Source organism: Condylura cristata, unplaced genomic scaffold (genome assembly GCF_000260355.1).
Source record: "Condylura cristata isolate star-nosed mole 26May11 unplaced genomic scaffold, ConCri1.0 scaffold00010, whole genome shotgun sequence".
Taxonomy (NCBI): domain Eukaryota; kingdom Metazoa; phylum Chordata; class Mammalia; order Eulipotyphla; family Talpidae; genus Condylura; species Condylura cristata.
The window spans coordinates 42,089,793-42,103,821 of record NW_004567111.1 but is presented as its reverse complement, the minus strand read 5'-3'; the positions used below and the strand labels follow the sequence as shown (position 1 = coordinate 42,103,821).

The 14,029-nt window shown below is 40.6% G+C and overlaps 1 protein-coding gene across 2 annotated transcripts in view; it reads right to left on the bottom strand.

Moving 5' to 3' along the window:
* The window catches only part of MTUS2 (microtubule associated tumor suppressor candidate 2), a 417,304-nt gene that overhangs the window by 131,643 nt on the left and 271,632 nt on the right, over positions 1-14,029 (bottom strand). For both annotated transcript variants that reach the window (XM_004680175.2, XM_012723287.1), the window contains exon 5: positions 5,721-5,882. In XM_004680175.2, coding sequence (XP_004680232.1) covers positions 5,721-5,882 — 162 coding nt within the window. The remainder of the gene's footprint in view (positions 1-5,720; positions 5,883-14,029) is intronic.

The window sequence follows — 14,029 nt, the reverse complement described above, 5'->3', positions numbered from 1 at the left end:
AGAGGGGATGGGGTAGGATGGGGCTGCAGCAAACAGAGATAAAGGGGAGAGGAAACTGGGGGAAATCATATTAAAGGGAAGAGGTAGCTAGAGAAAGAGAGATGTGACTTTGGGGGCAGCTGTCTCTCTCTGTGCAGTAAGGCCTCTGTAAATTGCCAGCTGTATTGAGAAGCCAGCATCGTGGCCATTCCCAGGACAGTGACTGGGAGTGAGTACCTTCCAAATAAAAGTCTCCAACCCCAAACTTTCCTGAGAGCTCTAGCTTCTAATTTCCAGATGTCTATTAGACCTTGTTATCTGAGTGTTTCCCAAGCGCCTCATACTGATCTCATCCAAAATAAACTTTGTCACCTTCCCTCTAACTTGTCCCTCTTTGGCCTCAGTCCATTCGTGATGGGCACTATTACCCCATATATTGTCTAATCAGTAATTTTCCACACACTTCTTACCAGGCTGGACACAGGTCAGGTATACATATTATATGCACACCTAGCATTATACATGTTATATAATGTTTATGTGTAATAAATATTACCTTAGACTGTTTATCAATAATGTCTCAGTCGTCATTTATCTGTCCTTCTTTGTCATCACTCTTGCACTCATTTGGGGACAGAAATCTCATCCTATTCTCCTCAGAACATTCTGTCCTTCCACAAAGATCCTCTGTGACCAGGATATTGAATTGGTAAAGGCAGAGAAGTCACACAATGTACTCTGGTCAGATGACAAAAGGAAGCAATGGTCATCAGCCAAATAATTTCACCTAGAAGAGCAAGTCCAGAAAATCCCACTGGATACCTGTAGGATAGAGAGCCTGAAAGAATGTAGTTTTCAACATGGAAAGGAATGACTCATTATGAGGAGGAATAAGTCAGTACAGACTTTTGCCTCTGGAGCAAATAACACTGTGGGTGTGGGAGGAGGCCATTTTGAGGAAGTCCCACCTGAGACAAGAAAGAAATCCTGGCATCCATTCTGCTACCTAGTTCACCCCATGAAATCTGGTGGTAACTGATACAATGCTACTCACAGGTTGAATCCTGACTTCCCTGTGGGTAATTATAACATTATTATGGAAAACGCTCTGCAAACATAAGATATGGTTACTTCCTGATGCCCTTCCTGATCCTGAACAAGCCACTTCACCTGTGAGTCTTTCTTTCCCCATCTATAAAATAATACTTTCCCTGCATCCCATTCAGGATTTTTGTGAAAACCAAATTCAATCCTGTATGTTAGTGTTTCACAAAATACAATGTGGGCGAGAACTCTTGCTGTCAAGATCACATGAGTTTTCAAAAATACCCGATGGAACTGAAATACTTCGGAAAATAATGGAATTTGGGGGTTTTAAACACAGTTGCTGCTTAGTCCTCCTTCCTCACACCACAAATACTTTATTCCAATTTAACTTGGACTAGCTCCACTAAAATAGCCACACTCTATAAATTTTAATATGTTATCATATTACACTTTTTTTGAGGTAAGGTCAGCTTACATCATTGTTGGTATTTTGGAAGCATAGGCCTCTCTACTCCAGATATTGCCACCATAGTGCACCCCAAGTTACCCACGGCCCACCCACATAGTCCATTATGCTCCCTCCACTCTACACTAAAATTGAGAGGCTAGTCTAGTTAAGTTCATGCTTAACCCATAATTTTTAGCCAATGTTTTATCTTCCATAGGACTCTGAATCTGTTCACCATATCCTAAGTTGTTCTGAAGCAAATCCCAGATAGCAGGCCATTTCATATATGCTAATTTTATGACTATAAAAAATATGACACAAATATTAGCATAATATTCAAAATGTTAACTCCTAATCTCATCTAGTAGCCAATATTCACATTCCTCTAGTTATCTTCTAAAATGTTTTTTGGTTTCCAAATTAGGATCTCAAATAAGATCTCCATACTTTGTAACTGGTCAATATGTCAAAATTTTATAAATAACTAAGAGGCTCCCTCTTCATCTGCCAAATCACTTTTTGTTTATTGTTTGTTTGCTATTTGGGGGCTTGGGGATTTCTGCTATTGTGCACTACTGAGGAAATCAGGTTTGTTCCAATACAGTTTCCCAGAGTCTGGGTTCGCTATTCCCATGGTGTTATTTAATATGCTTTACTGTACTCTGTATTTCTAATAAATTAGTAGTAAAATCTAGAAACTACACTAGATTCATTTCCCCCAAGACTAATTCACAGATAATGTTACATATATTTCCTTCAATCCAGTTTATAATGTCTAGTTGTCTCCTCAATTGATGATCATTGGCTTCATCCACTGACTCATTAGAAGCTATGAAAAGATGATGTGCTACTTTATCTTATTTATTAGCTAGGATGTATATGAAAATTGGTTTCCCCTTATCATCTATTTGGTTATATTGAGAGACAGAATAAGAGAAGTAGCTAAAATATGTATTCTTTCATTTTGAATATATTTCCCAATCCTCTCCAAAGAAACCGGCTTTTATTTCTTGCATCATTATAACTCTCATGAAGATATATCTATTTTGATGATCCACTGAACAGTTATGATCAGTAATATCCAAACTAATTTATTTTTCTTTCTTTTTTTTTTTTTTCCAAACCAGTCAGAGTATACTCAACTTGACTCTTAAGTTCTTTTGATGCAACTTCAGTAGTCTTTGGTATTTGGATTTTTCTTGGCTTTCTGGTATAGCAAGAGGTTATGGAATCTATGCTTCTTGCCCTCAACTGATTATTTCTCCTTTTAACTGTCAACTGATTTATTCCTCCTTTTATGTCTCCTTTTAACGGGAAATGCATCTGGGACCACAGTCTGGGCCCTGAGGCTTAATCACTCTTTATGACTGGGCAGAACAATTTCAGATGAGTTCAGACTTCATCCCATAATATTCATATCCCATTTATACCCTAGTCCAGTTTAAGATTTTTTTTTCTTTTTACAACTTTGTTTGAACAAATGGTATGTGATCAGGAAGCTACAATGAAATCACTGTGTTTTACATTCACTTAGAATAGTGCTGGGTGTTCATGGAACCAACAGGCCACACAATTACGTTGATTTACAATTTTTAGATATCACCTTTTAAAATTTAATACTAATTAACTTACAATGGTGTAAAATACTATGGGACTTCAAAGTCAAATCTTCAAAACAAGATAGAGTCAGTGTCTAGCTTTTATTGCTAGTCCCTTCATTCTATGACTTCTTTTCCTGAAGTAACGTTTTTAAAAATTTAAAACATATTTCTTTTTTCGTTTTGACAGTAAGTTTTCATAGATGTAACACTGGTTAATAAGTTTCAGATATAGCTGTTCTGTTTTGATATTTGTATCAGTCTTTCACAACAGTATTGTATCCATTCATCACCATGCATTTTTATCATTTTTTTATATAAGCAGATATGTTTCACTAGACAAATAATTTCCAGAATGTTTACATAAAAGGTAGCCTACTATATATGCTTTTCTTCATCTTGTCCTTATCACTTAATGATGTCTTCTGGAAATCACTTTCCAGCAGGAAGAGAGACCTCCCCACTCTCCTGCCTCCTCCTGTTGGTTCATTGTGGTTCATTCAGTCCGTCTCCCATGAGAGACATCTCAGTTACTTTCAGTATTTTTCTATTTCAAGAGTGCTGTACTGAAAAACCTGTCCCTTGTATTTTTGTGAGTCTGCCTTTGGCAAGAATTTTTAGATTTGCAATTTATTAGCTATTGCCAAATGCAACTTCACAGGTGTTGTATTACTTTATATTCCCACCAGGAATGATGAAAATGCCTTGACCCTGTTTTCAAATTTTTACATTTTATTTATTATGAATGAAATTGGCTATATTTTTATCTGGCTAAGTACCACTTTAATTTCTTTTCCTCAGAATTGTCTGTTCAAATTCCAAGCCCACTTTTATATCACAGTTCACAAAATGTGTTTCCTGCAGAGAGGCAGCAGCAGCAGCAGCAGCACTTAGAAATGCATATTCTCAGGTCTCACAGACCTAGTGAATGAGATACTCTGAGGTTGAGCCCCCATAATCTGTGTTTTAATAAGCCCTATAGGTGGTTGCCATGCACTAAAATTTGAGAAACACTGATCTATAGGGTTGATTCAGTAACTGTATTTTCCAAGGTCTAAACATTTTCTATTTAAACCAAGGCTAACTTACTAATAATGTTTAACCAGATATTTAAAATGCCACATGATCTGATTCATTCATTTGTCCACTCACTAACAAGCAGATGCTAGGCACCCACTGTGAGCCCGTTCCTGGGGCGGGACAACAGGGAGACTGTTAAACAAACTGGCACAGTCACTGTCCCCAGGAGTTTTCCTTCCTTCCACTAAGGAAGAACAAAACTAAACCAGTAATTTAGGCCTTAATGAAAGGGGCTAACAGGAAGCACTTGCATCATAGAGCAAAGGGCACCAGTCAGCCTAGTGACTAGGGACATGCAAATAAAAATAATTTGGAGATAGCATTTTACTCTCATCAAATGGACAAAAATTTTAAAAAGAAAGAATACCTACTCCCAGTAGGGAGATAGGTGAAAATGTGAAGCATATGATCTTGGTAAAAAGTAACCCAGTGCTATTATATGTCACCCACAGCAATCCCTATTGGGGGTCAACCCCATAAGAAGAAGGTGACCCATTCAAGACCACCGATCACAGAATTGTTTGTAGTGCAAATACTATCAATAGTTCCAAAGGGACTGTCCATCAGTGGGCGCAGTGAGTAACTCCTGTTATTTCCATACCAGGCACTTGTGTTCACGTCACTGACTGGAAGGTATTTCTATGATCCTCTGATTAAGGGAAGTCACATGGCAGCGTGTCTCATGCAGACACATTCCTAGTAACTCATACAAGCCCCTAATGTGTGCATGTGTATGTACACTGGCTTATGGTTCTATATGCATAGATGAAATGTATGGAAGAGTGAATGTGGGTGAGCCAGCCACAGCAGATACTGTTGAACTCTAGTTTAACATCCATTCTCCCTTCCTCCTAGTATACCTGCTTATAGTACAGGGGCTAGAAAGCTAAGAACCACATGCATGGACATTCCTGCAGACAAACAGATGCCATTTTAGGAGATGTGGGAGAAGAAAGCAGCACAGGCCCACAGCGGGCTGCATGAGCTCAGCTGAGTTCCCTGCCACCATCACTAGCTTCATGGGTGTGCAGGTTCGGAGCATCTGTTTTCCTGGCCTGGATTTAGGTGTCACGGTGGGCTCTGGAGTTAGCCCTACTGCAGCAGCTGCTGATCCGGAGACCCCAGCTTTCGTGGTGTGAGCCCAGAGCTAGCACCAGGAACAGACTCCTGATTGTTGCAGAAGTTTCCTGTGGGGTCCTGGGACTCATTCCTGGAGATGCAGCCTGGAGCTTGTTCTGAAGGTCCTTCCAATGAATTCCTCGGCACACTCTTCTCTTGAGTCAAATGCCAATCTGCCTAGAATAGCTTGATTTTTTGTTTTGTTTTGTTTTGTTTTTGCAATTGAAGCTGGTAATTCAAGTAAAGGGAGTAAGAGGCAGTTGTGAGAATTTAAACATGGGACTGTATAAATATGACTTGACAATAGTGATTTTATTAATTTTAAATGCTAATTGAAGCTCATTTTCTAGCCTATCTAAAAAAAATGAGGTACTCAGGGGCTTTCAAAAGATACTTGAATGTAAAGAAGACACTGAATTTTGAAGCTGCTCCCAGGCAGGAAGTCTTACCAGCAGGTGTGGACACAGACTTGGGAGCTGGAAGCAAACTCCTGCGGGGTGCTGTTGTGCTGGAGGATGCTGTCGGGGCCACCCGGTTGGAACCCTTGGGTGCATCTTTGGAAGGCAGAGCTGCCTTCAGAGATGGCTGGTCTTCATTCCCAAAGGTTGAACCTGTGGGAGGCAGACAGTGTGTTAATTATAACTTATGAAAAATGGATGGACCCCTGCACGCCACTTGCAGCTTGCCAACCAAATCCCAACGCTGTCATCTGCTTTAGGACTTGACCTGACTTTCAGTAAATGACCTTGAAAGGTCGTCCTCTGGGACCAGACCGTCAATCACCACATAGAAATCTGTCCCTCCAGTCTATGTGAGGGACTCCACAAAAGACAAGAGCATGTTACTCGTGAAAAGCTGACACGTGTGCACTCACACACACACACATGACTTATGTTGGGGTGTCACCTGTATGTACATGATAAATATTCGTTTGGTGACTAACAGAGCATGAGCTTTTTACAAAAAGAGTATGAATGGCCCAGGAAAGGTGAGAATATAATTATTCACAGGCACCAGTAACCAGAAAGCTTATTCAGAGCTCCCTAAAACGCATTCATTTCACCTTCAGCATAAGAACCTTGACTATGGAGACAGAATTTCTTTGAAATTCATGCAAGTTTTTTTTTTTTCTAAAAAGTTGAGGTCTCTGTGAACTGAAAGGAGTCTGAAAAAGAAACTAGTTTATTGCAAAGGCAAATGATACTTGCTGATCATTTCAATTTACTATTCAAAGTAGCCAACAGGAAAGCTTATTTATGCCTACTTCCCCGATGCTCTGCGGCAGTGTCTCTGTGACTGGCACACGCTGGCCTTTGCTTCAAGTTGCTGTGGCCCAAACTCTCCTTCCAAATTCCCCTAAACTCACTGTGGTATAAACACATTTGTAATCTCTTAAAAGCAACGGCCCTACCATCTATTTCTTGTTAAAGGATAAATTTTAGAAACATCCCTAAATACAGCTGCCAGGGCTAATCTTCTAAATTAATTTAACCTGAATGTGCTGAGGTTCCTGCTTATTCAGAAGAAAAATAAGCAGGAATGTAGACACTTACTACGGAAAATGAAAGGTGGAAGAAGTATTTTAGCATTTTAGTGAAAAGTGAATGTTTTCATTTTCAAAGCTTAAGTCATACATTTCTATTTTTATTATTTTTAAAAGATTTATTTATTTATGCACACAAGAATTGGATTCACTAGAAACAGAGTAGGGAGCAGAACAAGCAGATCAACTGAAATACCTGTTAACGTATAGAGTGGGCAAGTCAGGAGAGGTCTGCTGAGCCATGTGGGTCACCTCCCTGACCAGGGACGAACTCATCCTGCAGTGGTTATGGATAGTTTCATAGTGTTGTGCTTTAATCCACTGCACCACCAAGGAGGGCCTTTTATACATTTCTACTTTAGATAGAGTCTGCATAAAGGTGGTAACATTATTAATGTGACTCTATGTTCAGAGTTCCACTCAACCAGAGTAAGAGATTGCAGCTTTTTTGTCTTCTGAAAACTTTTTTCCTGAAAGTTTTTTTTTTAAAGATTTATTTATTTATGCATACAGAACTGGGGTACAGGCCAGAGGCTCGGGGCGGTGAGAGGCTTCACCAGAGACAGAGTGGGGAGCAGAACAGGCAGATCGACGAAGTACACTGCTGAGGGGAGCAGCGGGTGGGTCAGGAGAGGTCTGCCACGCCATATGGTCACCTCCGGGGCAGGCGGGAATCGAACTCATGCAGAAGTGGCTTTAGCTTCTCAGTGCAGTGCTTTAACCCACTGCGCCACCAGGGAGGGCCGAAAGTTTTTTTTTTAATTGAGATTTGTTTTGTTTCTAAAGAAAGGAAAAATGCACAATGTGTTAATTTCTTAACATAGAACCTACACCCTATAGTTCTTTGGCGGTACCTTGAAAGATTTTAAACAGTTACATAGAGTGCCAGGAGGATGCATTTGACCTATGCAAGCAGAACAAGAGCACTGAAATGCTACTGAGGCATCTGTCTGGTGTCCTGAATGTCAGAGAAAAAAATCAAGTTCAGGTTTGATCCAAACCTAGTGAGGACAGGGACACTGGACATCTGTCAAGCAGTGAGTCTCAGCTTCTGAATAAGAGTGGGTTCAGCAGTACAGAACTCAGAGGCTCTCGAGGTTTGCAGGCTTTTTCACCTGGGGCAGGTGGGGGGGGGCAGGGAGGAGGGAACTCAGCCACTGGAAATATCTCACATGGATCTAATGTTTAGCCTACTGCTGTCATACTGTCAGATAATGTATTCACTGATATGTATATTAGAAGCTGAATCAAGCACAAGCTCTTTCACAGTTTTTGATTTAATAATTTATTAAAGTTTCTTAAGAGGGGAAATATTTTGTATCATTTGTAGAGTTCAAATGCCCTTTTAGCAAATCCTCTTGTGCCTGGCATCATTCTCTCACATTAAGTTTATTATTCAGTGAACATGTCAAGTTAGAGATTTGGCCACTTTCCAGGCTGAAAATTAACTCATCTGTTTGAAGTACTAAGTCAAAGAAGCTATATAGACCCCCTTCTGAGAAAGTGATCTTGAATTACCAAGAAATAAACTATTTTTGTCCATTACTATGGGGCATAACTGGCACTAAGTAGTACTACTCTTTGAAAACAACGTCAGTTGGCCAGCTATTAAAGACACATTGGTTAGTAAATGAAAAGTACTCTGAATTTGGAAATGGCTGCTGATTTCTATAAATGCTCTGGGTATCACACAACAATGCAGATGCCATTAAACCAGTGCTTAAAAAAGGAAGAAAACAACTGGGAATAAACAAGCTATGCCTATATAAGCCAGAAAAATGTTCTGGAGAACTCAGCCAGTGGAAGTGGTTCAAGTATCTAATTTAGTCATCTCATCCCCAGCCCATCTGAATGCACTTTGGCCTAAATGGCTCTGGCACTTTATCCATCTTCCATGTGGGCCACAGGTGAAAAGACACATCAGCAAGGTAGTCAATGGTGCAGTCTTGGGAGAAGGCCAGGTGTAGATACCATCTTCTCACCTCCTACCTGTCTCTGCACCTCAGTTCTTTATTTGTGAGTGGCATAATGACAATCGATTTCATAGGGATTAAGAAAAAAAGAATCAATGCTAATGACATTTTTCAAAGTTGATGCCAGAGTTAGTGCAAGAAAACACTTACTTAGACTTGTGTTGGGTGTATGATATGCTCTTATGTGAGAGTCATTAAGCACTACATCCATTTATTCAGCTAAAACAAGGCCTAAATGATTTATATGAGCTACAAAAAAGATGAATCATGAAAACAATATGCTAAGTGAAAGAAACCAAGTGTAAAAGGTCACATATCGTATGATTCCTTTTATATGGGATAGTATAGACAGATTCATAGAGCTAGAAATCAGATTTGTGGTTGTCAGAGATTAGGAGGAAGGGGAATGGGAATGGCCATGAATGGGTAAAAGGTTTCTTTATGGAGTGTTGAATGTTCTGAAACTAAGAAGAGTAAGTTGGGAATATACTTGAAACTACAGAATGTATATTAAAAAGACTGACATTTGTGCTGTTTGAATTATATCTCTAAGACATCATTCATCTTTCTTTCCTTAATCTTCAAGTTATAAATCAGTCCACCAGATAAACAGATCAAGAAAATGTGCGATATAGACACAGTGGAATACTACTCAGCTATCCGAAAAGATAAACTCATGCCATCTGCTCCAACAAGGATGGAGCTTGAAAAGACAATGCTAAATGAAATAAGTCAGAAAGAGAAAGAGAAATACTAGATGGTGTCACTAAAATGTGGATATAAAATAAGTAAATTAATAGTCAGATAAAGGCAAGTTGAAGAACTAACACTTGATAGTTGTCCATAGAACTGAAACACCAACCTGGTAAGGGAGAGAACAAAGAGGGAAGAATCTCAGTGGTCTGTGGAAGTGGAATTTGGGTGAGCTGGTAAAGGGTGCACTTCAATGGGTGCACTGAACCCCTCGGTGAGAGTTCCCCAATAGTACCTCCATTAAAAATATAAGTAAGGGCTCTCCCTGATGGTGCAATGGGTTAAAGCTCCATGCTACAAAGCTCTCAGAGTTCAATCCCCAGCCAGGGCACTGACCCACATGGCCTGGCAGACCTGTCCTAACCCGCCTGCTGCTCCCCTCAGCAGTGTGCCTGTGCCTCAGTACATCTGCTTGTTCTGCTCCCCACTCTGTCTCTGGTGAATCCTCTCACCTACCACACCTCTGGCCTGTACCCCAGTTCTGTAAGCATAAATAAATAAATCTTTAAAAAATGCATAATTAATAAATGACATTTAAAAGTTGTTCTTATACTTCCCTTGAGGGGCTCCTGATGTTCTTTCCCCATACAGTTATCACACCTTTTTTTCTGCCCCACATACCAGTATTGCAGCTACAGCTGATCCCAACCATCCTGTCCCAGGATTTCCTGCCTTCTGAGAGCACACACTTATATAAATATACGAATAAAATGACTGCTTCAAGCCAAGCTTACAACACTTTCATTACAGCAGAATGAGCAAGCTCCTATGTGAGGAGAATGATATTCAAATTCTCAACTTTCTTCACCTTTTTCATGTACTCCATCCTAACTACATGTCAAGAGTTGCTCTTGTCCTACAGTACGGAGTAGAAGATCCATGCAAATTCATGTCATAAAAGTCTATATGAAAGGAATCAAAGATGAAAATCTCCCGTAGAATGCCAGGCACTGGCGGAGGAGGGGTAGATTTACAGGATACCTGATAGTACACCCCCTCCCCCCAAATTAGTAAGTGTGCCTTCTCAACCCTCTCAAAAGGATAATTCTGGTGATGACTGAGGTCAGGATAAATGTGTGTTTCTCATCCATATTCCAATGTTTTTTGCACTAGTCCTCTTTTTGGGAATGCCAGTTAAGAGTCTGAATTTTTAAAAAGAAGGAAGATTGAAGCTATGAGAAACAAACACTAACCAGATCAGACTGATACGCTTAAGGGGCTGGCTGTAGAAGAAAAGCAAAACACGATTACAGCCACCTTTTAGGAACATGTTTCACTGATTCTGAGTATATATCTACATTATAATGATTAAACTGCTCTCTTCACTGATTTTAACAGTCCCGGGCAATCAAATTGTAAATGTTCTGGCTGCATGATTGCCTAATTGATGCATAGTTCGTTGATGTAGCTGAATTTATTACTGGGTGACAAAATTTAGCTTAATTATTAAAGTAGCAACCAAATGTTTTATTTCCCATTTTCTGCATATTTTATGCATACATACATCTCTATTTCTCACACCAAAGAGCTAAAGTAAACTTGACGATTTCAGCAAAACAATTTGGCAAAATGATACATTTGACTAAACCTTCTTCTAGTGGGCAGGGACACAGGACATTCATGACCTATCTTCACACAACTGACCTTTCATCAGGGCTGACACACTGGCCATGAACAAGGACACAGGCAAATAAAACCACCATGAACGGTGATTCATTATGTAAGAAACAACAGGGGCAGTTAGAGGGGGAAAACTCAAGGATGAAAGAGGGGAACCTACTTTAGGTGGACTGACTGCGGAAGACCTTTTGGAGTAAACATTTCTCTTAGTGCAGTGTCCCTGATAACCTTTGTTCTTTATTGTTAACGACATCTTCAATACTCTCGAAACTTAGACCTAATGCATCAGAATCATCCTAGCATCTCTCTTTCCCTTGTATTAACCAATGCAAGTTGGTGAGTTTTTGTTTTATGGACTTCAAATAGAAAACCCCTCTCTTCTCTTATGGCTGGCACCCAGTTCAGCCCTGGCACCAGCTCCTCTGCTCTGCCCTTCTCTACTCGCTCACTTGGTTCACCTGCCTCACTGTGCCCCGTTCGTCCTAAAGCATGAGCAGCTTGATGTAGTTTTCCAATTAAACTCCAAGCCCCTCTGGCATCCTTCCTGTCCTATCTCCTGCTACCGCATCAAGCACAGTCTAAGGAGAATTCTCCTAGAAGGCAGAATTCCTCCCATGTCTTCTTGCCCTGCCACTGATGAGGCTGTACTTGCAAAACATATTCTGTAGGAAAGGGGTAAGTATTGGGTGCACATCTGTGCCAGAGGCCAGTTTTCCCTCTCACATCACTTCTCTGAGTCACATACTCGAGAAGCTTCCTATGTTTCCTATATCACACTGAGTATGATCAAGGTGGGGATTTGTTGCTTAAAAGGTGGAGGCTGTCTACATGGGATGTGAATGTCTTCAAACATTTTTCAAAATAATGCGCAGAGAAATGAAAACCAGAGTTTATCTAAGTTTAATAATTTGGAGGTCTTTCTGTCCAAGGGAGGGTACTACTTACATAATAATTCTCCTTTAAAATATATTTCAACTTTTTCTGTAGTCTCATCATAAGCATTGATTTCTGGGTTTGATAAAGTTTGAGAGGGTAATAGTTATGGGTAAGACTGTCAAATTCTTTTGTCCCTTCTTACTAGCTGTCTGATTTTGAACAAGTTTTTTTTTTTTTTTTTTTTAAAGATTTATTTATTTGTGCACACAGAACTGGGGTACAGGCCAGAGGCTCAGGGGCGGCAAGAGGCTTCACCAGAGACAGAGTGGAGAACAGAACAGGCAGATCGACGAAGTACACTGCTGAGGGGTGCAGTGGGCGGGCCAGGAGAGGTCTGCTGCGCCATGTGGTCACCTCTGGGGCAGAAGGGAATCGAACTCATGCGGAAGTGGCTTTAGCTTCTTAGTGCTGTGCTTTAACCTGCTGCGCCACCAGGGAGGGCCTTGAACAAGTTTTTTTTAATCTCTTGGGCCTCACTTCTTCATCTCTAAAGTAGGGATTATCAGCATTGTATTAAGTGAGCTATTATCTTCTTAAAATAAAATGTTTAGAATAGTGTCTGGCACAGATATGCACTCAAAAAATGGTGACATTGATATTCCAGCCACTCATACTGAGACTCATTTTAAAGTCCACCAGTCTAGCCTCTTTTCCTTTTTGTCCTTCCAAGGCAGCGATTACTAGGATCACTTTAGAAGCCTGGTTCTGAAGAGCCAACTCTAGAGAACTGAAGTTCTCTATCTAGCTTTCCCCAGTAGCCTGAGCCTTAATAAAAGAAGGAGAAACACCTTTCTTTTTTTTACTCTTGCCACATCTCTGAGAACAAATGTTAACTTCACACTAAGCCAAGATGTACCAAGGAGTCCATCTCAACACGGTACTTCAGGAGTCAGTCATCATTGCAGCCTTAGATGTGAGGTCAAGTCTGCATCTACACTCAACATTCTAGCCAGGTGGAAGGCAGGGCGCACTTCCATAGGTCAGGAGCTAGGTGGAAGATCATTCCTTTAGGACCACAGGATCTTACTGGATTCCTGTGTAGGGCAGCTCCAGAGCTGAGCTGTGATAGCTAGGTCTCAGCAGATATAGTAACAAGTGTGCCATACAGTAGAGTCAAAGCACTACAGACTCTGCCCAAACCCAACACTGGCTTTGAAACTTACTAAACGCTTTTAGAAGATAACTAATTAAACATCTTTCATGAAATGACTTATCACTTATTTACCCTCTTTCATTAGGTTAATATAAGAATTTAATGAGAAAATGCATATACAATGCGCCTGGCACCCAGTAAGTACCAGTCATCACCAGTCATGCACCAGCATCAGCAGAAACAGCTCTCCTAGATCAGCTGTCATTTCGTCAAGCTTCCCCTCTAGCCCACATGGTGCCACATTTTATGAGATCTTGTTCCAGACAAGTCCTATGGAAATAGCCTCAAAGCACTTCTAACTCCATCATATCAATAATGGCAGGAGATGATTTCCATAAATAGTGGTACTGCCTCTGACAGACCTCTCCAACTTACATAAGTTCTACAGTTCGAAGAGGGAGCTTTCCTAGTGCTCCAGGGCTGGGCATAATTCTCTCCAGTTTTTACCAAAACCACAAACAAATCATAATGGAAGAAAAATCCAGTATCCTCACATTCTCTTGCTCTCTCCCTTTCCTTCGTACCCTGGTACACCACAAAAGCTTCCACATGGCCTCCTGGAATCTATTCTAATATGTAGCAAAGAGTGTGTTCATTTTTTTTTTTTAAGATTTATTTATCTGTGCATACAGAACTGGGGTACAGGCCAGAGGCTCAGGGGCGATGAGGGGCTTCACCAGAGACAGAGTGGGGAACAGAACAGGCAGATTGACGAAGTACACTGCTGAGGGGAGCAGCGGGCGGGCTCAGGAGAGGTCTGCCACGCCATGTGGTCACCTC